Raw genomic sequence first — 20,760 nt, forward strand, 5'->3', positions numbered from 1 at the left:
CAATGTATTGATATGGATTCTCGACTGTGTGATCTTTCCGATGTTAAATAAAATTTAGCTTTCTAAAAAATCCCATGTCACATTCTGTACATTGATATGGTTTCTCTCTAGTGTGGACTTTCGGATGTTGTTTTTTTCTCCCAAATAGTTTTTCTGATGTCGCTTCAGATCTCCATTTATTAACAATGCTTTGTCTCACTCTGTACATTGATATTGTTTCTCCCCAATGTCGCCTTTATGTTGTTTTAACACTCCATTTGTACTTAATGCTTTGCCACACTCTGCACATTGATATGGTTTCTCCCCAGTATGGATTTTCTGATGTTGATTTAGCTGCCACTTTCTTATGAATGCTTTGTCACACTCTGTACATTAAAATGATTTCTCCCTAGTGTGGATTTCTGATGTCATTTTAGCTCTTGATTTCTTATAAATGCTTTGTTGCATTCTGTACATTTATACGGTTTCTCCCCAGCATGGATTTTCTGATGTTGCTTCTGTTCTCCATTGGTTAAAAATGCTTTGCCACACTCTGTACATTGATATGGTTTTCCCCCAATATGGATTTTTTTTATGTCGTTTTAGCTCTCCATTTCTTATGAATGCTTTGTCACTCTCTGTACATTGATATGGTTTCTCCCCAGTATGGATTTTCTGATGTTGTTTTAGCTCCCACTTTATTATGAATGCTTCGTCACACTATGTACATTGATATGGTTTCTCCCCAGTGTGGATTTTCTGATGTTGTGTAAGCTCACGATTAGTTATGAATGCTTTGCCACACTGTGCACATTGATATGGTTTCTCCCCAGTGTGGATTTTCTGATGTTGTTTTAGCTGCCACTTTATTTTGAATGCTGTGTCACACTATGTACATTGATATGGTTTCTCCCCAGTGTGGATTTTCTGATGTTGTTTTAGCTGCCACTTTATCATGAATGCTTTGTCACACAATGTACATTGATATGGTTTCTCCCCAGTGTGGATTGTCTGATGTTTTAGCTCTCCATTTGTTATGAATGCTTTGTCACACTCTGTACATTGATATGGTTTCTCCCTAGTGTGAATTTTCTGATGTCGTTTTAGCACTCCATTAGTTATAAATGCCTTGCCACACTGTGCACATTGATGATTTCTCCCCAGTGTGGATTTTCTGATGTCGTTTTAGCTCTTGATTTCTTATAAATGCTTTGTTGCATTCTGTACTTTCATATGGTTTCTCCCCAGTGTGGATTTTCTGATGTCGTTTTAGCTTTCCATTTTTTATGAATGCTTTGTCACACTCTGTACATTGATATGATTTCTCCCTAGTGTGGATTTCTGATGTCGTTTTAGCTTTTGATTTCTTATAAATGCTTTGTTGCATTCTGTACATTCATACGGTTTCTCCCAAGTGTGGATTTTCTGATGTTGATTTAGCTGCCTCTTTCTTATGAATGCTTTGTCACACTCTGTACATTAAAATGATTTCTCCCCAGTATGAATTTTCTGATGTTGTTTTAGCTCCCACTTTATTATGAATGCTTCGTCACACTATGTACATTGATATGGTTTCTCCCCAGTGTGGATTCTCTGATGTTGTGTTAGCTCACGATTAGTTATGAATGCTTTGCCACACTGTGCACATTGATATGGTTTCTCCCCAGTGTGGATTTTCAGATGTTGTTTTAGCTGCCACTTTATTATGAATGCTGTGTCACACTATGTACATTGATATGGTTTCTCCTCAGTGTGGATTTTCTGATGTTGTTTTAGCTGCCACTTTATTATGAATGCTTTGTCACACAATGTACATTGATATGGTTTCTCCCCAGTGTGGATTGTCTGATGTTTTAGCTCTCCATTTGTTATGAATGCTTTGTCACACTCTGTACATTGATATGGTTTCTCCCTAGTGTGGATTTTCTGATGTAGTTTTAGCTCTCCATTAGTTATAAATGCCTTGCCACACTGTGCACATTGATGATTTCTCCCCAGTGTGGATTTTCTGATGTCGTTTTAGCTCTTGATTTCTTATAAATGCTTTGTTGCATTCTGTACATTCATACGGTTTCTCCCCAGTGTGGATTTTCTGATGTTGATTTAGCTGCCACTTTCTTATAAATGCTTTGTCACACTCTGTACATTCATACGGTTTCTCCCCAGTGTGGATTTTCTGATGTCGTTTTAGCTTTCCAATTTTTATGAATGCTTTGTCACACTCTGTACATTGATATGGATTCTCCCCAGTATGGATTTTCTGATGTTGTGTTAGCTCAGGATTAGTTATGAATGCTTTGCCACACTGTGCACATTGATATGGTTTCTCCCCAGTGTGGATTTTCTGATGTCGTTTTAGCTCTAGATTTCTTATAAATGCTTTGTTGCATTCTGTACATTCATACGGTTTCTCCCGAGTGTGGATTTTCTGATGTTGATTTAGCTGCCACTTTCTTATAAATGCTTTGTCACACTCTGTACATTGATATGGTTTCTCCCCAGCATGGATTTTCTGATGTTGCTTCTGTTCTCCATTGGTTATAAATGCTTTGCCACACTCTGTACATTGATATGGTTTCTCCTCAGTATGGATTTTTTTATGTCGTTTTAGCTCTCCATTTCTTATGAATGCTTTGCCACATTGTGAACATTGATATGGTTTCTCCCCAGTATGGATTTTTGTATGTCGTTTTAGCTCTCCGTTTGTTGTGAATGCTTTGTCACACTCTGTACATTGATATGGTTTCTCCCCAGTATGGATTTTCTGATGTTGTGTTAGCTCAGGATTAGTTATGAATGCTTTGCCACACTGTGCACATTGATATTGTTTCTCCCCAGTATGGATTTTTGTATGTCGTTTTAGCTTTTCATTTGTTATGAATGCTTTGCCACACTGTGCACATTGATATTGTTTCTCCCCAGTATGGATTTTTGTATGTCGTTTTAGCTTTTCATTTGTTATGAATGCTTTGTCACACTCTGTACATTGATATGGTTTCTCCCCAGCATGGATTTTCTGATGTTGTCTTAGCTCAGGATTAGTTATGAATGCTTTGCCACACTGTGCACATGGATATGGTTTCTCCCCAGTGTGGATTTTCTGATGTCGTTTTAGCTCTAGATTTCTTATAAATGCTTTGTTGCATTCTGTACATTCATACGGTTTCTCCCGAGTGTGGATTTTATGATGTTGATTTAGCTGCCACTTTCTTATAAATGCTTTGTCACACTCTGTACATTGATATGGTTTCTCCCCAGCATGGATTTTCTGATGTTGCTTCAGTTCTCCATTGGTTATAAATGCTTTGCCACACTCTGTACATTGATATGGTTTCTCCTCAGTATGGATTTTTTTATGTCGTTTTAGCTCTCCATTTCTTATGAACGCTTTGCCACACTGTGAACATTGATATGCTTTCTCCCCAGTATGGATTATTGTATGTCGTTTTAGCTCTCCATTTCTTATGAACGCTTTGCCACACTGTGAACATTGATATGCTTTCTCCCCAGTATGGATTTTTGTATGTCGTTTTAGCCCTACATTTGTTATGAATGCTTTGTCACACTCTGTACATTGATATGGTTTCTCCCCAGTATGGATTTTCTGATGTTGTGTTAGCTCAGGATTAGTTATGAATGCTTTGCCACACTGTGCACATTGATATGGTTTCTCCCCAGTATGGATTTTTGTATGTCGTTTTAGCTCGCCATTTGTTATGAATGCTTTGTCACACTCTGTACATTGATATGGTTTCTCCCCAGTATGGATTTTCTGATGTTGTGTTAGCTCAGGATTAGTTATGAATGCTTTGCCACACTGTGCACATTGATATGGTTTCTCCCCAGTATGGATTTTCTGATGTCGTTTTAGCTCTAGATTTCTTATAAATGCTTTGTTGCATTCTGTACATTCATACGGTTTCTCCCGCGTGTGAATTTTCAGATGTTGATTTAGCTGCCACTTTCTTATAAATGCTTTGTCACACTCTGTACATTGATATGGTTTCTCCCCAGCATGGATTTTCTGATGTTGCTTCTGTTCTCCATTGGTTATAAATGCTTTGCCACACTCTGTACATTGATATGGTTTCTCCCCAGTATGTATTTTTTTATGCCGTTTTAGCTCTTCATTTCTTATAAATGCCTGTCCACACTGTGCACATTGATATGGTTTCTCTCCAGTGTGGATTTTCTGATGTCGTTTTAGCTCTCGATTTCTTATAAATGCTTTGTTGCATTCTGTACATTCATAAGGTTTCTCCGCAGTGTGGATTTTCTGATGTTGTGTTAGCTCTCCATTAGTTATAAATGCTTTGCCACACTGTGCACATTGATATGGTTTCTCCCCTCTGTGGATTTTCTGATGTAGTTTTAGCTCTCCATTTGTTCTAAATGTTTTTCCACACTCTGTACATTGATAAGATTTCTCCCCAGTGTGGATTTTCTGATGTAGTTTTAGCTTTCCATTAGTTATAAATGCCTTGCCACACTGTGCACATCGATATGGTTTCTCCCCAGTGTGTATTTTCTGATGTCGTTTTAGCTCTCCATTTCTTATAAATGCTTTGTTGCATTCTGTACATTCATACGGTTTCTCCCCAGTGTGGATTTTCTGATGTTGTGTTAGCCCTCCATTAGTTATAAATGCTTTGCCACATTGTGCACATTGAAATGGTTTCTCCCCTGTGTGGATTTTCTGATGTAGTTTTAGCTCTCCATTTGTTCTATATGTTTTGCCACATTGTGTTGTCATCTTCTACATATTCACACGGTTTCTCTTATTTGTTTTCTTTCCTATACTTGTTTAGTTCTTCCTTCGTAATGAGCATCTCATTCGACTTGCTTCAGTTTGTTCAGTGTGTTATATCTTTTATGTATATCAGCTGATACCTAAGTGCCAAGTGCAGACCTCACTGGACAGTACGGGTTTTCAGCTGTAGAAAAAGACTTTGGCACGGCATTAGCCTTTATGGGAAGTGATCTTGAGCCATACTGTTTTTCCATCACTTCCTGAACAAGTAACGTTTACTGCCTTCACCTTTTTCGATCATTAATGCATTTGTTTCACCTATAAGAAAAAGATTTAAAAATATACACTAGTCATCAAATGTACCACCAAAACAATCCTTGATTATCAAGTTTAATATCAAACAATATATGTAATGTAATGTAATGTAACGCATACTTGTAGAGCGCAGACTGTCACCCAGAGGGTATCCTGGCGCTACTAAAACGGTTCAAAGCCGCAGGGTCCTCTGGAAATTTTTAAGACCACACAGGATTTAATCCCCAACACTTAATCACTACACAGTATGAACTCCTTGGGTCTATTACAAAAATCAGAGAGTGTGGTGAACCACTGCTAGATAGTTTGTGAACAAAAACATAAATAATACAGAACCAATGACTATGTGCCACAGAACTAACTGTGTGCACTTCCCTTTTCAGGACGAAATCCCTCCCTCACCAGAGGTGACATACTTCATCATATGGAATTCTCCTCCCAGAGGAAAAACCTAGTTCCTCTGGGGGCTACAACCCCTCTCTGAGAGGGAGGAGCTCAGGGATGTTTTGAATAGCTGGTAGGATACTCTAAATCCACACGTTTTGTATTCTGTCCGAATTTAAAATTTATAAGCTTATTTAAAAACAGCGGCCTCCCTGTCACCGGGTCCTGGTCCAGCTTTTCGATGTCAAAGCTGTACCAGGACCCGGTGACAGGGAGGCCGCTGCTTTTAAATAAGCTTATAAAACTGAAATTCGGACAGAATACAAAATGACATAAGGAAGCAAGCATCAAGACGCTTTCACCTTTTATGAGTACAATAGTCACATGACTCCTCCTTTAACTGACTCCATGATGGGACTACATTCAGCTTTTTATTAAAAGCGAATTTGTACGGGATTTCATTACCCACACGGTGGTCACCCCTGGTACAGCGAATTATCCAGTTAATGTAAAAACTTGGATCCAGGTGGACAATTTTTTTAAAAAATCCACTTGCCAGAGAATAAGCTGCTAAAAGAATAAGAAGCTGTATCGTAAAGGTATATCTTATTACCTAGAATTCCTCAAACCTTGAGTGATTTTAAAAAAAAACGTCCTGAAGAGGGTGTACCTATCCACACAAGACACCGAAACGGCGCGTCGACTTTTAGTTTTTATTGTATTTTGTTGTATGATTATGAAATGTTGGAATTATGTACTGTGAATTTTTTTTTTAAATAAACTGATGATTTTAACTACTTATGTATAATTGTTTGTAATGCTGCATAGTTTTATTTTACACAGAGTTCCTAAAACTGACGTTTAGCTATTATTTAGTGAAGAAATATAGTTGTAACTAGACCGCATGGTTATTCTTTGGGTCGGATACCGCCTTGCTTAATCAGTTCAGGCCGGCTGTATGACCACGTAAGGGATATCCTCAAGCTCAGGGACTTTTTGCTTTTAAACACACAGCTAGGACACATAGCCACAGCGTGGCGATTGTGCTGGAACAAGAGAGAAAGACATCGGAACAGCCAGGTAACCTTACAGGGGTGGTTTCACTGTTTCTAAAACCGAGCAACGCATGGATTGCAGAAGAGGGGAGGAATACATGGGAATGAACACTACATGTCCCACGATTCGCGATTCATCTTGATCATGGAAGAGGAACCTCTTCGTGGGTTAAAGGAGCAATAAGTAAGACATCGAGGCGGTGCAGATTATTCTTGCTAGGATGTTCCTTGATGTGCTGCCAAAATTAGTTGAGTATCGTTTCCCAGTACTGTAAGGGTGCTTGCACCACCTTCAATTTGTTTTTGTGTTAGCAGCTCTGAGAATGAGGGGAACCTCGTGCAGTGCTCTTGTTACCTGACTGGGTGTTTGGAGAGATGTTCTTTTTACCGGTGTGGTGACTACCTGTTGGACTTGGCCCTTTTGGCAGGTTCACCCCTGAACTTTTTGCCTTTTAATATGACCTGATACTAGTAGTTTGTGGCCTCTGTGCCCTTTAGCACTGTGGCCAAGTGTAAAGTGCATGGGGGAGGCCAGAGATAGGCACACACGGTGCCCATTTGGTGAGCGGGCTCCCAGTTGCGGGACGCTCAGACAGCGGGGTATCTATTGGGTTTAGAGCTCGCGTGGCCCTAGTGATGGGCAGGAATATTTCCGGAGCCAGTGCGCTCCATGGGGGCAGATTTATTTTCAGAGCCAGGTAGCTCCACCACCCGCAGAATTTGTTTTAGAGCCCAGATGGCTCCAACCAAGGGGACACATAATTGTTTACAGGGCCAGAGGGGCCTGTGTCCTTTCCCCAGTGCTTGGGGACATGCTTCTTTCCAGAGCCAGATGGCTCCAACGTTGAGCAGTTATTTCAAGGGCCAGTGAGAGACCATGCCTCATTTGATTATTTACAGCTGCGCATCACTTAGTGCCAGCTGCTCCGTTTAGGCCCTCATGTGAGATTCACAGCTGCCAAGCAAGTAGTGGGCAGCTGCTGCATTTACCTTCGCTGCCTAGACAGCAGCCCTGACTTTGAGGACATAGGGATTTGAACCCCCTGTTTGAGATGGCCAGTTGGCCAGGTGTATGGTTACATTTATAGGGTGCCAGGCCCTAATGTCATTCATGTGCTAATGTGATGAGTTGCTAGCAAATGTAATGCATTTAGTATGTTTTAGGCGCCCTGTTTGATACCTTTAAATATGGTTTATGATTATGACGTTGTTTTGTATATCATGGTTAATGCTAGTGAGATTATGTTTCACTCTGTGATTTACACCCCTAATGTAAGTTATACTTAGGAGGTTAGGGTCTAATGCATTTAGACTTCTGTGATACTGTGCATAATGTAGTTTATGTCACAGACTGATGCTAAGTACAGTGATCACCAGTGTTTACTGGTTGTACGTTTATGATCTAGTTTTCTTTAACTAAGTTCACTTTGTGATGGTTTTGACAGTGGTCCATGTGGCCCTGTTAGGTGTACATAACCCCTAATAAATATTGCCCAGAGCCAGTTGGCACAGTGTACATTATGTGTTTACTATTCCAATGTGTTTTGAGAATACAAAGGCTATCTTTGATATAACTGTGTGTGGAGTTCCTTTTGTGGTGTGCCTGCAATGTTGTTGCTGTTGTGTGCGTGCGCAAATGCTTTACACATGGCCTCCGGCATAAGCCTGACTGCTTGTGCCAAGCTACGAAGGGGTTGAGCAGGGGTTATCTTTGGTGTGTAACTTCCAAGCCCTCACTAGAGTGGTGGTCTCTGCCTGGCTTTGGCGCAAGCCTTAGCCAACCAGAGATCCTATTTCTAACACTACCACTACCTAGTTGGGCGCTTTGTAGACCGTGCGATACAATGCGTAATTATTAATCTGAAGGTCATTTTGGATCAGGCGCTATTGAGCAGCTACCAGCTATGTTGTTCTATTAATGTTCTGGCTTCACAGGAGAGAATAGGATTTCCTCATTTCCAACAGAGTTTTCAGAGATATTGGAGACATTGGTCAGTACCGTGATTCCAGTGCATATAATTAACTACGAGACAGTCATTTGAGTGCTTATTGTCAGACCACAAATACTTGGTGATTAAGGACTAAAAGGGGTATGACGGAATCCCCATCATCTAATTATGTTTACAAACACGGCTCTAATGTTTAAGCAGTGTCCTATGTAATTATAACTGATTATGAACTAAAGCAAGGATATATTTTAACTCCCTTACTTTTTCCTTTTATATATGTGATTCACCTAATCAATTTAGTTTAACAATTTCCCAACAAATTGGAAAATGTTAAGTGTCATTCTTTTTTGTATCCCGATGACTTAATCTTATTCGATCTCACTCCAAAGAAATCTAAGTGTTTTATATAAATATACTTTGAAACATTACGCTAAGATGAATGTTCAGAAAAGTAACATCAGATTATTGGACGTAAGTAAGTAAACAAATAAGTATTGCTGTAAATCGGGGAATAATATAATGAATAAGGATAAATATCCCTGTTTCAGTAGAATTTTCTCCCAAAATCTAGATTCAAAATTCCATACTACATATTTAAGCTTGAAGGCTTTAGGCCGCAGGGACGCGACTCATTCATTATATAAAGATATTGGGAAAATGTACTTTAAGCACCTTATGATGATACATGTTGTTGGGAATCCGCATTATCTCATTCCTCTGCAATCTGTCAACTCCTATGGTGGTCTTGGTTTCAAAGTGTGGGTAATAGATACAGGAAGTCAATGAGTGCCATACATATTGTAAGCATTGCCAATGCTTGTTTGCCAGATATATTGTTTTAGCATCGCCAATGCTTGTTTTGGCTACTGAGGTGTTGTCACTACTGCTTGTTTGTTGAAAGGTAACCTCCTGCACATTTCCTGCTGGCTCCTTCCTCCTGTTGCTAGGCAACCCCCACCTGTGAGTGTGGCAGACTGTTGTCCACTGCTGCCCAACGGCCCCTCTGACAAGCTAGTGGTACTTGGCTTTGTTTTGGTTCCTTCCTTGTCAAACAGCTGACTCCAAGCAATGCTCTCAAGGGAATCCCTCAGCTTCCTTCATGCAGAGTCTGGTGCTGATCAGCTCCTTTTCCTGGAAACGCCCACAGGGAGTTCCTCTGCTTCACTCCTTGCAGCCTCCTGCAGCAGCCAGAACAGATTGCAGTATAAGGCCTCTCTGGTCAACAGCTAAGTGTGCTCACATAGACTTGTTGTGTGTTTGAACTTTGTGCTCATGGAGTCAGTGGAGCCAATTCCATTGTGGTTTGGAAGGTCTCCTAACAGCATTTGCTCCGTCAGATTCGGATTGGGAATGTGTCTTTCCGACCGAATCGGAAAGGTTCTCTACCGACCGAGTACGATGCATGTTAGGCGTAAGGAAGATCCCAATCCGAACCGGATGCCATTCGGAATGACCAAGCCGTACGGAGCAGAATCATACGTCTGTACGGGCAGCGTTTCCGACCGACCGATTAAGATGCTGGATTTGGACAGCCTTTCTGAATTGTGCTGTCTGACAAATCAGCAGTCGGAATCAGACTTTGGGGGCCTGTAGCGGGCCCCCCTGCACTCTGAGCCTTCCAAATCGGGTCTGTGGGGGTACCCATGGGTCCCCCCTTACCAGCCATGTATAGTGTGGCAGGCACCAGGGGGTGTCCGCCACAGGGTGCCCGATGTTGGCCCAGCCACCCCTTTATTCAATGGGAGCCTAAGCATTTGGTCGGAACATAAGCTCCCATTGAAGTCAATGTGAGTACAACCAAATTGTATCTGGAAGGATCCAAATGCATTGTACTCGGTCGGTTGGACTCTCCTGATTCGAGTCGGTCAGAAACCAATTCCAAACCGCATCGGAACTAGTAGATTTTGACCAGTGCTCAGCAAGACAAGTTGTGTGCTTTGAAGTGCGCACTAACGCTTCAGTAATCACAAATGTAAACAGAGCAAAGCAGTCTGTTTGGCAATAGCAGAGACCTTTGGACCTTTCTCTTTTTGGGACAATCTCTTCCCTACTGTGTTGTGAACGCACATCTAGCATACTCATTTGTTGCTTTTTTTGTTATTGTTGTTTGGGGTGTACGCCTCCTGTTAAGGGCTGAGGGCCTTTCCTGTTACTTTCTGTTATGGTTATATTATTATTTTACAGTGTGTAATGACTTGTAATGAGAAACTACTACTTTGAAAGCACAAGGATAGTGTGAGAGCCCCTAGAGGCAGTGATTGTGTGTACTAATTACCCTGCAAGACTTAACTCAGTGAAGAGAGTGCACATATGAAAGACTGTTTGCGTGACAGGTGATTATTATATGAATGTATGTAGCATGTTGGTCACTGTGTAAGCGCTTATGCGTCACTGATGCCTGTTCTCTTCCCCCATGTAGCATTGTCTCTCCCCCCATGTAGGAGTGAGAACATGGCCATAATGAGGGACTAACAAACCTCATAATCAATCAGATGGAATCATTTATGAAAGAAAATGACACAAGCCAATTAAAAACATGAGCGGAGAGTGGGCCGAGCTTCCACTCCATACTCCATTACTGCATGCCTCGAAAAGTAAGTAGCGCATGCGCGATGCCGCTATAGGCTCAACCTAAAAAAGGCTTGATGATGGAACCAAAACTAGTGGACCAGTGAAAGCATCATTCCACTAATGCGTGAATGAGTGCTTGTGCATGCACAAACGGAATTACACAGGCACCATTTCTGAAATGTACTGATCCAAGACAATAGACACATTGTATTGTAATTGCATTTATATTGCGCTTACTACCCCTGACGAATGGTCAAAGTCTTTTACGGCAAGTAGCACCCTACTCTGGTCCCTTGTAGGATTAGTGTTGAATTAATATAGTGAAAAATGAAAGTAATTAAAGTGGTGGATAGGTTAGTCAGTTATTTGGATTTTGAAGGATAGTGGAGGGGGATAGAAGAGGATAAAAGGTTTGTATTTAAATAGCGCTTGTTACCCCTGATGGGGTGTTGAAGCGCACATGGCTCTACAAGTAATTTTTTGTGCAAAAGTGACAATAATAAAAAGGACAGTGCATGCTGGGGGAAAGTACAGGAGGAGTGGGTAGAGTCGGAGGGTTCAGGGGAAAGGAGAATCAGGCCAAAAAAAGTGCAAAAGCGAGGAGCATGGGGTTTAGGAATCATATAAGGAGCGAGCAACAGAGCATGAGTTGGGGGAAGAAGTATATGAGAGACACCAGCACACAAGTGAAAGAGCAACAAGGAGTAAACTGGCCTACCCATTTATAGGGAAGACGAAGGAGAGATCTAAACACAAGATCGACAAGGAAAGCCATCAAATAAGTGAGTGAGACAATAAAGGCAGCCAAAGGAAAACAATGGGCAGGTGTAGAACCATGTTTGTTCTTGTTAAGCCCATATAATCAAGTCACACTAAATTAACATACACAATGCACTTACTTACTGAACATAGTGAGCCCAATGTATTAATTGCACATAATGCATTGTTCTTTGGTGGTGAAGGGACAGGGTAGGAGATATCCAGGGGGTTAACATCACAATGTATAACTAAAAAAACAGGATTCAAATTTCAGCTTTCCAACCTGGTCAATTTTTGGGACCCTATGAAAATATGTAAACAATATACATACCTAGACGCAGCTATTGTGCATTAATGTATTACATGATAACTTTTAATGGATGTCTTGCAACAATCACTACAAATATATTGTTTTACACAGTATCTTGAATTCTGGTACATTTTTACAAGCTTGTAATAATGGGAACGAACCTCCTTACTTGTGTCTAATATATTTTTAAACACAAATGAACACTGCAAGCAGAACATCTTTGAAAGTATTAGTAACAATTGTACTACAAGACTGGTGTTGATGAAGAATGGTAATGAAATTGTCAGATGAAAGATTACTACTTCAAGACTGTAAGAAAGAAGAAAAGAAGATAATCTAATGCCACAGTCAGAATATAACACCCCGCTCTTTAGAATCCTCAGTCAGTGTACAGTTTCACACTCTGGGTGCTTTACTGTCCCTTAGGATAAACCTATTAGCGCCGGAGGAAGCTGAGGAGGCGCTGTTGAGCTGTTGTCAACCGAGAGCGGGTGTCGTAGAGGGAGCCAGAGCCACAAGCCGGGAGCCGTAACCGGCGTGCTGTGGCATCAAAGCATTCCGAAGCATCCCAAAAGGCTCCGAGACACGTTGTAGTGTAGTTCCTATTTTCCCTATAGGCTCTGCTCATTGGAATAACATAAACAGCAGTTTAGACGTAGGACTGAGGTCTTCTAGGTCTCTACTGACTATGTTAGACTTAATTTAGGTTTGCGCCAGCTAGCTCAGAGGTCACTGGAAACTTTCTTGAATGAATAGGAAGGGATCGGCTTCCCTGGCTCAGACAAGAAGGGATTCAGCTTCCAACAACCGCATAAACATGACAACTTTGCTCCCTCAGAATAAGAGTAAATCTCTAGAGTTGTGTGAAAACAATAGACAGCTATTTCACTCAGTCAGATGTGCGTTCTTAGTTTCATCGGAGTGCAGAGAAGAGAGAGAGACGGGCGTTTTCAATAAAAGGTATTATTTATTGAGCCGTCTTCCTTCTCATGCAAGAGAAATGAATTGCCACAGTTGCAATACTTAATATAAAGTAAAGTACGTACAGTAAAAGGAGCATTATGAAATAATACTGTAAAAGCATTGATATGGTTTCTTAGCCATAAGACACTTTAAAATGGATAAAATATATACATACGTATATACATAGGCTAACGTGCTCAACTGGTGCTTCTAAAATACGCCTACCCCGGTGTACCTGACCTAAGCCTAATACGTGGGAAGGAGTAAGTAAGTAAGTTTAAGTTAAGTAGGTTTTGCCAAGAATCTGATACAAGAATTCTCTCTAAGGGTTTAGTCAGCACTGTACCTTGGGAATAGATTGTAGGAGGTCTGGTATCTCTCTTTGGACTCGATATCCCAGTCACCCGCAAGGGTAGGCTGGAAACGCCGGAGCTGGATTTTCTCGGCAGGAGAAAAGACAGCGTCTTTCTCATCGCGTCAAAGAGGAGGGGCAGCGTCCGTGGGCTCTCGCATCAGCTGGGCTCTTGGCAAGTAGATTAGCTGCTCTGTCCAAAACCACCACCGTGTTCTCGCTTAAGGCAACGTTGGTATATTTATACCTGAAAGGTGCTGAGTTTGACGTAAGGTTTGGACATAAGACGTCAATAAAGATGTCACTAAGAACTGGCCGTTCTTACAGTGCTTGCAGGAGTTCTATTACAAATCAAAACAAAGCGAGTGGGGATTTTCCAGGTTGCTGGAGGTTTGGTGTGTCAAAAGAACTCGTTGTGCTATCTAGAATCCAAGGAAGTAGCTTTTGCCGTGCCTTGGACTGCAAGGGCTATTTACTGAAACATGGATCTGATTCTTATGCCATTATAGGGATATTATTGATTATAGCCGTACAAGGGCATAAAATAGCAATATTGATTCGGGTTCCTAGATAAAACACATCACCCACTCCACGATCTAATGTCCATCATTACTTAAAACTAAGCAATAGTAAATATTTAAATGTGCATGTGTATTTCAACCCACCCCAAAATACATTTTTTTTTTGCATTTGAAATGGTGTATGCGAAATACACGAAAGATTATTGGTACTGTACGTTTATCAAGCAGTGTAATCATTCAGTAAAAAAAAAGGATGCATATATATTTAACTGAACGATTTGCGAAAATTACACATGAAATGTCTCTTAATACAGAAGAGAAGGTCGAGACTATTTCATCACATATAAATGTAATTGCTTGCGCTCGTGCTAGAGTTTAAGGTAATATTTTGTCTCTAGATCTACTAAAAATAGAAGCTCTGTTCTTTATGAATAGTTCTACTTTAAGCAGAGTACATGTGCCAGAAAAAAGGTAAATATTTTGGGATTTGGAAAAAAATATTTTCGTTTCCAGGGGAAAAAATAGTTCCAAATGTTTTTCAGTAGCTCTTGTTTATCAAAGCTGATGGCCGAATTCAGAGTTCTGGGGAACGCTGTGTGCCGGTTTGTTTAAAAAGTTATTCTTTCTGTTTAGGGGAGAACATAATTTCAGACAGATGTGCAAAAAAACAGTCTACAGCTTCAGGTGAAAGTTCGACCAAGTTTGAAAATGCTGCAACGGTGCAGTCGTGAGAATGATTGCTATCATCGATGTCAGGATCAGCAATGCTCACAGAAGGTCGTACCTGGGTGATGTTGCTCTCATTTCTTGCTTCACTCCCACCTAATCGTAGTGGTGAAGTTTTAACGAATGCCTTCATCAGGATTGGTAACCGCTGGGGACAACACGATGCATGAGCCGTTACAGGACTTAGCAAAGTATCAACATCCATTGGTACTGCTGATTGTAGTGTAAGACAGGTGTCCAACACGCATTCTTCTCCGCATAGCATACATCGAAGCACAGGTAAGATGCAGTTCTGCCATATAGGTCTGAATGAAAAAAACCAGGTCATATTCAGATCTCTTAGCCGGGCTAATCCAAGGACTTTAGTTATGCGGTCCCGATAGCGTATAGCTAGGATCGTTTCATCCATCGTTGCTGTAATCATGTCTGCGTTTTGGCTTGCCATATCGCAGCAGAAGAGTCAAAAATAAAATTCCTGCTACGAGTCCCAAAAGTAGTGGTCGGCCACCCAAGACCGAATGGACAAAATTGGGAAAGATGCCCATGACTGCTTCGAAGGCAGTTAACAGTCCCGAAAAAATTGTCCTAAATACATGTGCGATACCACTGGCATCAGACATATTTAGGATCTGGTTTAGCATTTCTACGAAATGCACGGGGCAATTAGTTGATAAAAGTGTATGTATCTCTGCTGTTGTCCTTGCAACTTGAAGATCATACGTTTCTTTTGATGACGTTATAGGCACTTTTGTCTGCAAAAGAACAGACTTCATTCTGCTTAAAGTATCAATTTGTATAGAAGAGATATTCAAGGACGGCCAAATCGTCGCCTCTGTATCAGGAGGGCCGTTTGGATACAATGCTTGCATACAGCAAGTGACCATGGAACTAACTGTTACGAGATATGCTTTCTCTGGCACCATGCCACAACAGCTGTGGTCCGTTATTAGAACGTAACTCCCGTTAGAAAGTTGTCTAAAGAATGGCTCTATTTGTGTTGCAGGTGTGCCGTGCTGGTGGCATGAAAGGTTATTTGAAGTCCCCTCACAGGCCCCATGCAAATTAATACCTTGGCACAGAAGTATACCGCTTAGTGATCTTTTACAATTATTACCACTAAGAAATACACTCTTGTTTTTGTCACTATAACATGTGTGTATAAGGTAATTTCCATGATGACTTAATGTACCCTTTACCCAACCTTTCATACTGGCCTGCTGGTATATACTCTTGGCAATTTTTAAATTGGAAAGTTGTTATCGGAATTGTGATTATTCCGTGTATTATCCATTCAATGACAGGTCTTTCTGACATTGTCAATGGTAATCTCTCAAGTTTTTCAATGCTCAGAATCGTATAGTCTGCTCCTTTCTGTGCCAAACTGATTTGTTTATCAGTAAGGTTAAAGATAGAGAACAATGACGTTGTGTTGATTAAACGCCATGGCACATAGCCTGAAAGCAGGTTTTGCAACGTCCAGCCTAGCTGTACAATAGAACGTAATTGGGAATGGCCATGTTGTAACATTAGGAAGTCCTGGTCTATTATATCGATAGCAGATGATACAATATTGTCCAGTGAATATATTCTGGAGGACAGAGTCATTAACCCATTGTCCACAACAGAAAGCGATTTTTCCAAATTAATACGATCAATTTCTCGTATTTTCTCTGCTGTCTCAATTTGAGTCACTTTCCAAGCTTCGTTACGCAGCGTATATAATGGCCGCTTTGAAACGTTTTTGACGCGGTTTGCGTGGTCCAATTATGAAATCGCGCAAGTCAGCACCGTCTTTAAGTAATGTCAAGTGTTGCTTAATTTCTGCCAGTGTGGATGTCTGTAGCCATTCAAGGCATACTTTCCTACACTGTATGTTGTTACTATCCCTGGATGTTGTCTCTGGGAGTATTTAGGGTTTGGTCTGGTCATTTTTAACCCCTGTATTTTGTTCAGGAATCTATCTTGACAGTTATTTGTGTCTGTTGGCCAGATTAACCACTTTTTCCAATCAGGATGTGTTCTGTTTTGGTGTAAAATTTGTGATACGTCTATCTCAATATCTGTGGTTGTATTATCAGGTATTGGCTTTGGAATAGACGGTTTGTTAAAGTCTTTAATCTTAGCTAGGCCAAGACAAGTAGTCTGTTGAATGGGGTCATTCAAGAACATTATTTGTTCTGGGATCATGCAGGTGCGGAATAATGCTTCCGATCCTTGGACCTGCCATTCTTTTGTACCCCAGATGGTTTTTGTTTCAATGTTGTTCTTCCAGAAATCAAAACCAAATGTAACCATTTTTTCATAAAATGTTTCTGAATAAATCAATTTAGTATTTGTCAGCATAGTTTTTGTCCCTGTTTTATCTAATAGTTTGTAATAAAATGCTTCTGCATCACTTGTGTTAAACCCTGCAAAATATGGAAATTTCTCATAAAATGTTTTCGAACTGCTTTTAGGTGGAGTAGCACAATGTTCCCATTGATTATATTTAAAAACATTTCTAGGTTGAGTAGATTTATGCAAATAGTGCGTGCATAGTGGTTATAGCAATACATCTGTTCATAGTTTGATGAACCCTGTAAATAATCATGTTCTGTACATTTTGCTGACATTACTAAATCTGACATCATATTATTTATGCTTTCAAAGGCCCAATCACCAGAGAATGTACTTGGTTTTACAAAGTCACTTAATGAAACCTTAAACTGATGAGGATATTTCAGGATTTCGACCGGGCCATAGATTTCGTAATTCGTTTTGTCCCAAACTGCCCCGCCGGGTATTGGAATGGCTGTGACATTCACTGATGATAGATCTCTTTTCTCGATGTGAGATGACTTGTGTGGCTTTAGAACTAAGTTGATGTTCTGACTTGCTGTGTCCATTGTACTGTAATACGTTTTCCTTAAATTAAAACTAAAATTAGACAAAGAAGGAGTATAAGTACGCCTAATATAATCCAAATTTCAATCAATGGCGCATTCAGATAGGTTTCTTTGAGTTGATGATAGAGTTCTGTTGCTTTGTCTTTAAAAGTTTTTGTTTTTGGCTGTTCTTCAGGTTCGCTTGGATCTTCAGAAAAGTTATCGAAATTGATGAAGTAGCCAGATGCAGTTCTGTCAATTGTTGGAATTGCTTTTTCAAGTTTTCTTTCATTAGCATAGTCTGAGGCTACATCGTTGTAGACTGGTGTTTAATTGAGGAACTGTTTCAATTTGGGTTTCAAGAGGCACAAGTTCCATGGCATTGTTGCATAGTCCTTTTTTATTCACTGAAGGGTATTAAATGTGATTAGTCTCTCAGTTTGAAACTCGTGGATTTTGTAACAAATTTTGGTATTCTGCTATTTCTTGGGAGTCCACTGGGCCTACTACTTATTATTGGCCACATGATTGTGGTTTTACCAGGTCGATGAATACAACTCGGTTCTCCTTTTTACCAGCAAGTAGCGGTAGTACAACTGATCTTGTTCCGCTGACTGCTAAGACAGGTACTGCTTTTCTGTAAGAAGGCCCAAATTCCTTCTTCACCGCGATCTTCTCTCTGACCAGATCCCCACTCTTTGGAATCTAGACAGGTCTTGCTGGGACAGGTGTTGTATCTTCAGTGGTTGTTGGCTGTTGTTTTAACTTTATGTTGCTCAGGGCTTTTCTTGTTTCATTTAAGTCCTGTAAAACAGCCAAACGATCTTTGATGTCAAAGCATTTTTTCTTATCTTCTACCACGGAAGTTTGACTATCTAAATCCTGAATATACATTCTAGTTCCGAACAATAGTTCGTACGGGTTGAAACCTTTTAGAGAATTTCTTGGCAAATTGTTAGGACTACGTTGGACACTTGTTAAATGTTGGACCCACCCGTCACCCGAACCGAATACCTTTGCCGTTATAGATTGCTTTATGTCTCGTTTTTTCTTTCCACAATCCTGTTTCCCTCAGGATGGAAGGGACAAGAGTACCGCAATTCAATGCCCATGCAGGTCATGGCCTCCTTATAAGCTCGAGAGCTAAAAGCAGGACCCTGGTCAGAATGTAGCATGGCAATTGCGTATGTGCCGATAAAGACTCGCAAATCTTTTATAACAGTTCTGGCATCAGCCGAGCGCTGGTGTCTAAATTTTTAAGTGTATCTAGTCTTAAAAGGAATTTTTAATGGGACGCTGGATTTTACGTATAGATAGCCTTATGCTAACTATAAAAATGGCCATGGCATTACTCCGGTCGGTTCACTGCTGCGATCTCTGTTGCAGTTTGGACAGCTCTTTACAAATTTGTAATGTTGTAGGCTCATCCCCGGCCACCAGCATTCTGATTGTAATTCCGTCAGAGATTCCTTGATCTGGTTGTGCCTTGGACCTTCACCCATATGTGCGTCTGCTATTAATAAGACTCTCCTGTTCATGTTTGGAATCATTCTATCCCCCACTCCAGGGATTCGAGCAAAAGGAACAGAGTTTGCGTCAATTACGTATGTATAATTGAGTAAATAGTTCACGGGCAGTGCTGCACAGTTGCCTTTTGAAGACATTTTTACTGCCAGCATGGTTTCCCCGTCTATGTATTTTTCTGAACGCTTTTTTGTGGCTACGGAAGCCCGTTGAGTTGCTTCCGCTAAAGCTGTATTAGCCAATGAATTCCCTGCAACTTGAACGGCATCACGTCGATGACTCCGTGTGTGTATCACGTGAGTCTTTTGTAGTTCTTTATGTAAAAGAACTACCAGTTCCCAAAGCTTCTTATGCTTTATTGTGGCACCTGTGTCATCTTTGTAATCGTTTTGAAACCAGTTCTGCAAGTCATTATTGTAAGATTTTACGCAGAAATGCGAATCGCACACTATTAGTGTTGGGAATTCACGATCTGCATTTTCAAGCGCCATCTTTAAAGAACTGATTTCAGCTCGCTGAGCCGAACAGTTTCTCAGTGATTCAGTTTTTGTTATTTTTGGTCTGAATTTACCACAGCGCCATCGACCTTTAACAATCGCTCACGCTGCATTATAGGATTTTTTATCCACATCGTAATGTTGTACAAATCTGTCTGTATAGATTATACAAGAGTACTGTTGGAGAGGCAGAATTTCGATTGGCTGAGGATATTCTTCATATTTCAAATCATTCAGTTTTTTCATGTTCGGGACATAATAGTATGTCACTTCTTCTGCAGCAAGAGAATTTTCCCACTGTATCCATTTTGGATCTAGTGCCACTGTTTTTAGATTAACTGGGCTGAATAACGCCTCAAAGGCTGATTCCGCTGTGAAAACAGTTATTCCTTTACCTTGTGCTTGGGCTCTTTCTATTGCTACAGCTGTCTGAACTGCCTTTACAGTATTTTCTGTAAGACTGAATGTTTTTTCTGCTTGTGTGTACAAATGTGATTTGTAAGCTATTGGTACAGTTTCTCCCTCATTAGAGGTCAGGTACGTGAATCCGTATCTTCCTGGGATGACTCGGATTACAAGGTTGCGTGTATTGTCACGAGTTTCTAATTTTGTTTTAGCTAACATGTCTGTTTGCAATGATCTTAAAATTTCTGTGTGTTTCTGAGTCCAGTTGATTGGTTTAAAATCAGGTTTTATTAATTCGTAGAGAGGTTTAACCCTCTCTGCATAATTAAGAAAGTAAGTTCTTCCGAAATTCAGGAAGCCTAGTATCGATTGTAAATTCTTCAGCGTTTTTGGTGCTTGGAGTACAGCGCACTTCTCTAAGACGTTGTCTGATAGGCTTTTGCCTTCACTTGATAATTCGTATCCTAAAAATAGGACAGTTAGATGGGCAATTCGGGACTTTTTAAAGTTGAATTTGTAACCCTCTTCTGCGAACCCAAGTATTATGGTGTTCACTCTTTTCAAGTGAGTATCCAGGTCATCATCTGTGAGATAGATGTCATCGACATAAGATAATGCCTCATCATCATACATTTGTAGTAACTCTGTTACTCTGGCTGAGAATAATCCTGGGCTATACTTGAATCCCTGTGGGAGTCAACAGAAATTTTTCTGTGACCCCATTATTGAGAAAGCGGTTAAATACCTGCTTTCTGGTGCGATATTTTGACAAAAGAATCCATTAGAAATGTCTAATGTTGTTTTGTATTTTTTGCGAACTATGTTATTCATTAGTG

The 20,760-nt window shown here is 40.4% G+C and overlaps 1 protein-coding gene and 1 long non-coding RNA gene across 3 annotated transcripts in view; both read right to left on the reverse strand.

Annotated features, from left to right (window-relative positions):
* Positions 1 to 1,788: 1,788 nt before the first annotated feature.
* LOC144762079 (uncharacterized) lies at positions 1,789 to 4,833 on the reverse strand. Of its 2 annotated transcripts, XM_078647211.1 has the most exons (2): positions 4,009 to 4,833; positions 1,789 to 3,840 (listed from the first exon to the last, which is right to left on the reverse strand). In XM_078647211.1, the coding sequence occupies exons 1-2, from the start codon at positions 4,730 to 4,732 to the stop codon at positions 1,928 to 1,930; spliced, it is 2,637 nt and encodes an 878-aa protein (XP_078503337.1). In that variant the 5' UTR covers positions 4,733 to 4,833; the 3' UTR covers positions 1,789 to 1,927. The 2 variants fall into 2 exon arrangements, with proteins under 2 accessions (XP_078503337.1, XP_078503336.1); XM_078647210.1 differs by having other exon boundaries at positions 1,789 to 4,833.
* A 40-nt stretch (positions 4,834 to 4,873) lies between these two features.
* Positions 4,874 to 20,760, reverse strand: part of LOC144762080 (uncharacterized) — an 83,766-nt gene continuing 67,879 nt past the window's right edge. Inside the window, exon 3 of the long non-coding RNA XR_013596044.1 lies at positions 4,874 to 5,047. This is a non-coding gene — a long non-coding RNA (uncharacterized LOC144762080). The remainder of the gene's footprint in view (positions 5,048 to 20,760) is intronic.

The sequence above is a fragment of the Lissotriton helveticus genome, chromosome 6 (assembly GCF_964261635.1).
Source record: "Lissotriton helveticus chromosome 6, aLisHel1.1, whole genome shotgun sequence".
Classification (NCBI taxonomy): domain Eukaryota; kingdom Metazoa; phylum Chordata; class Amphibia; order Caudata; family Salamandridae; genus Lissotriton; species Lissotriton helveticus.

Coding starts and splice junctions, on each gene's coding strand:
- LOC144762079 (XM_078647210.1), bottom strand. CDS start 4,732: ATGACAACACAATGTGGCAAAACATATAGAACAAATGGAGAGCTAAAA.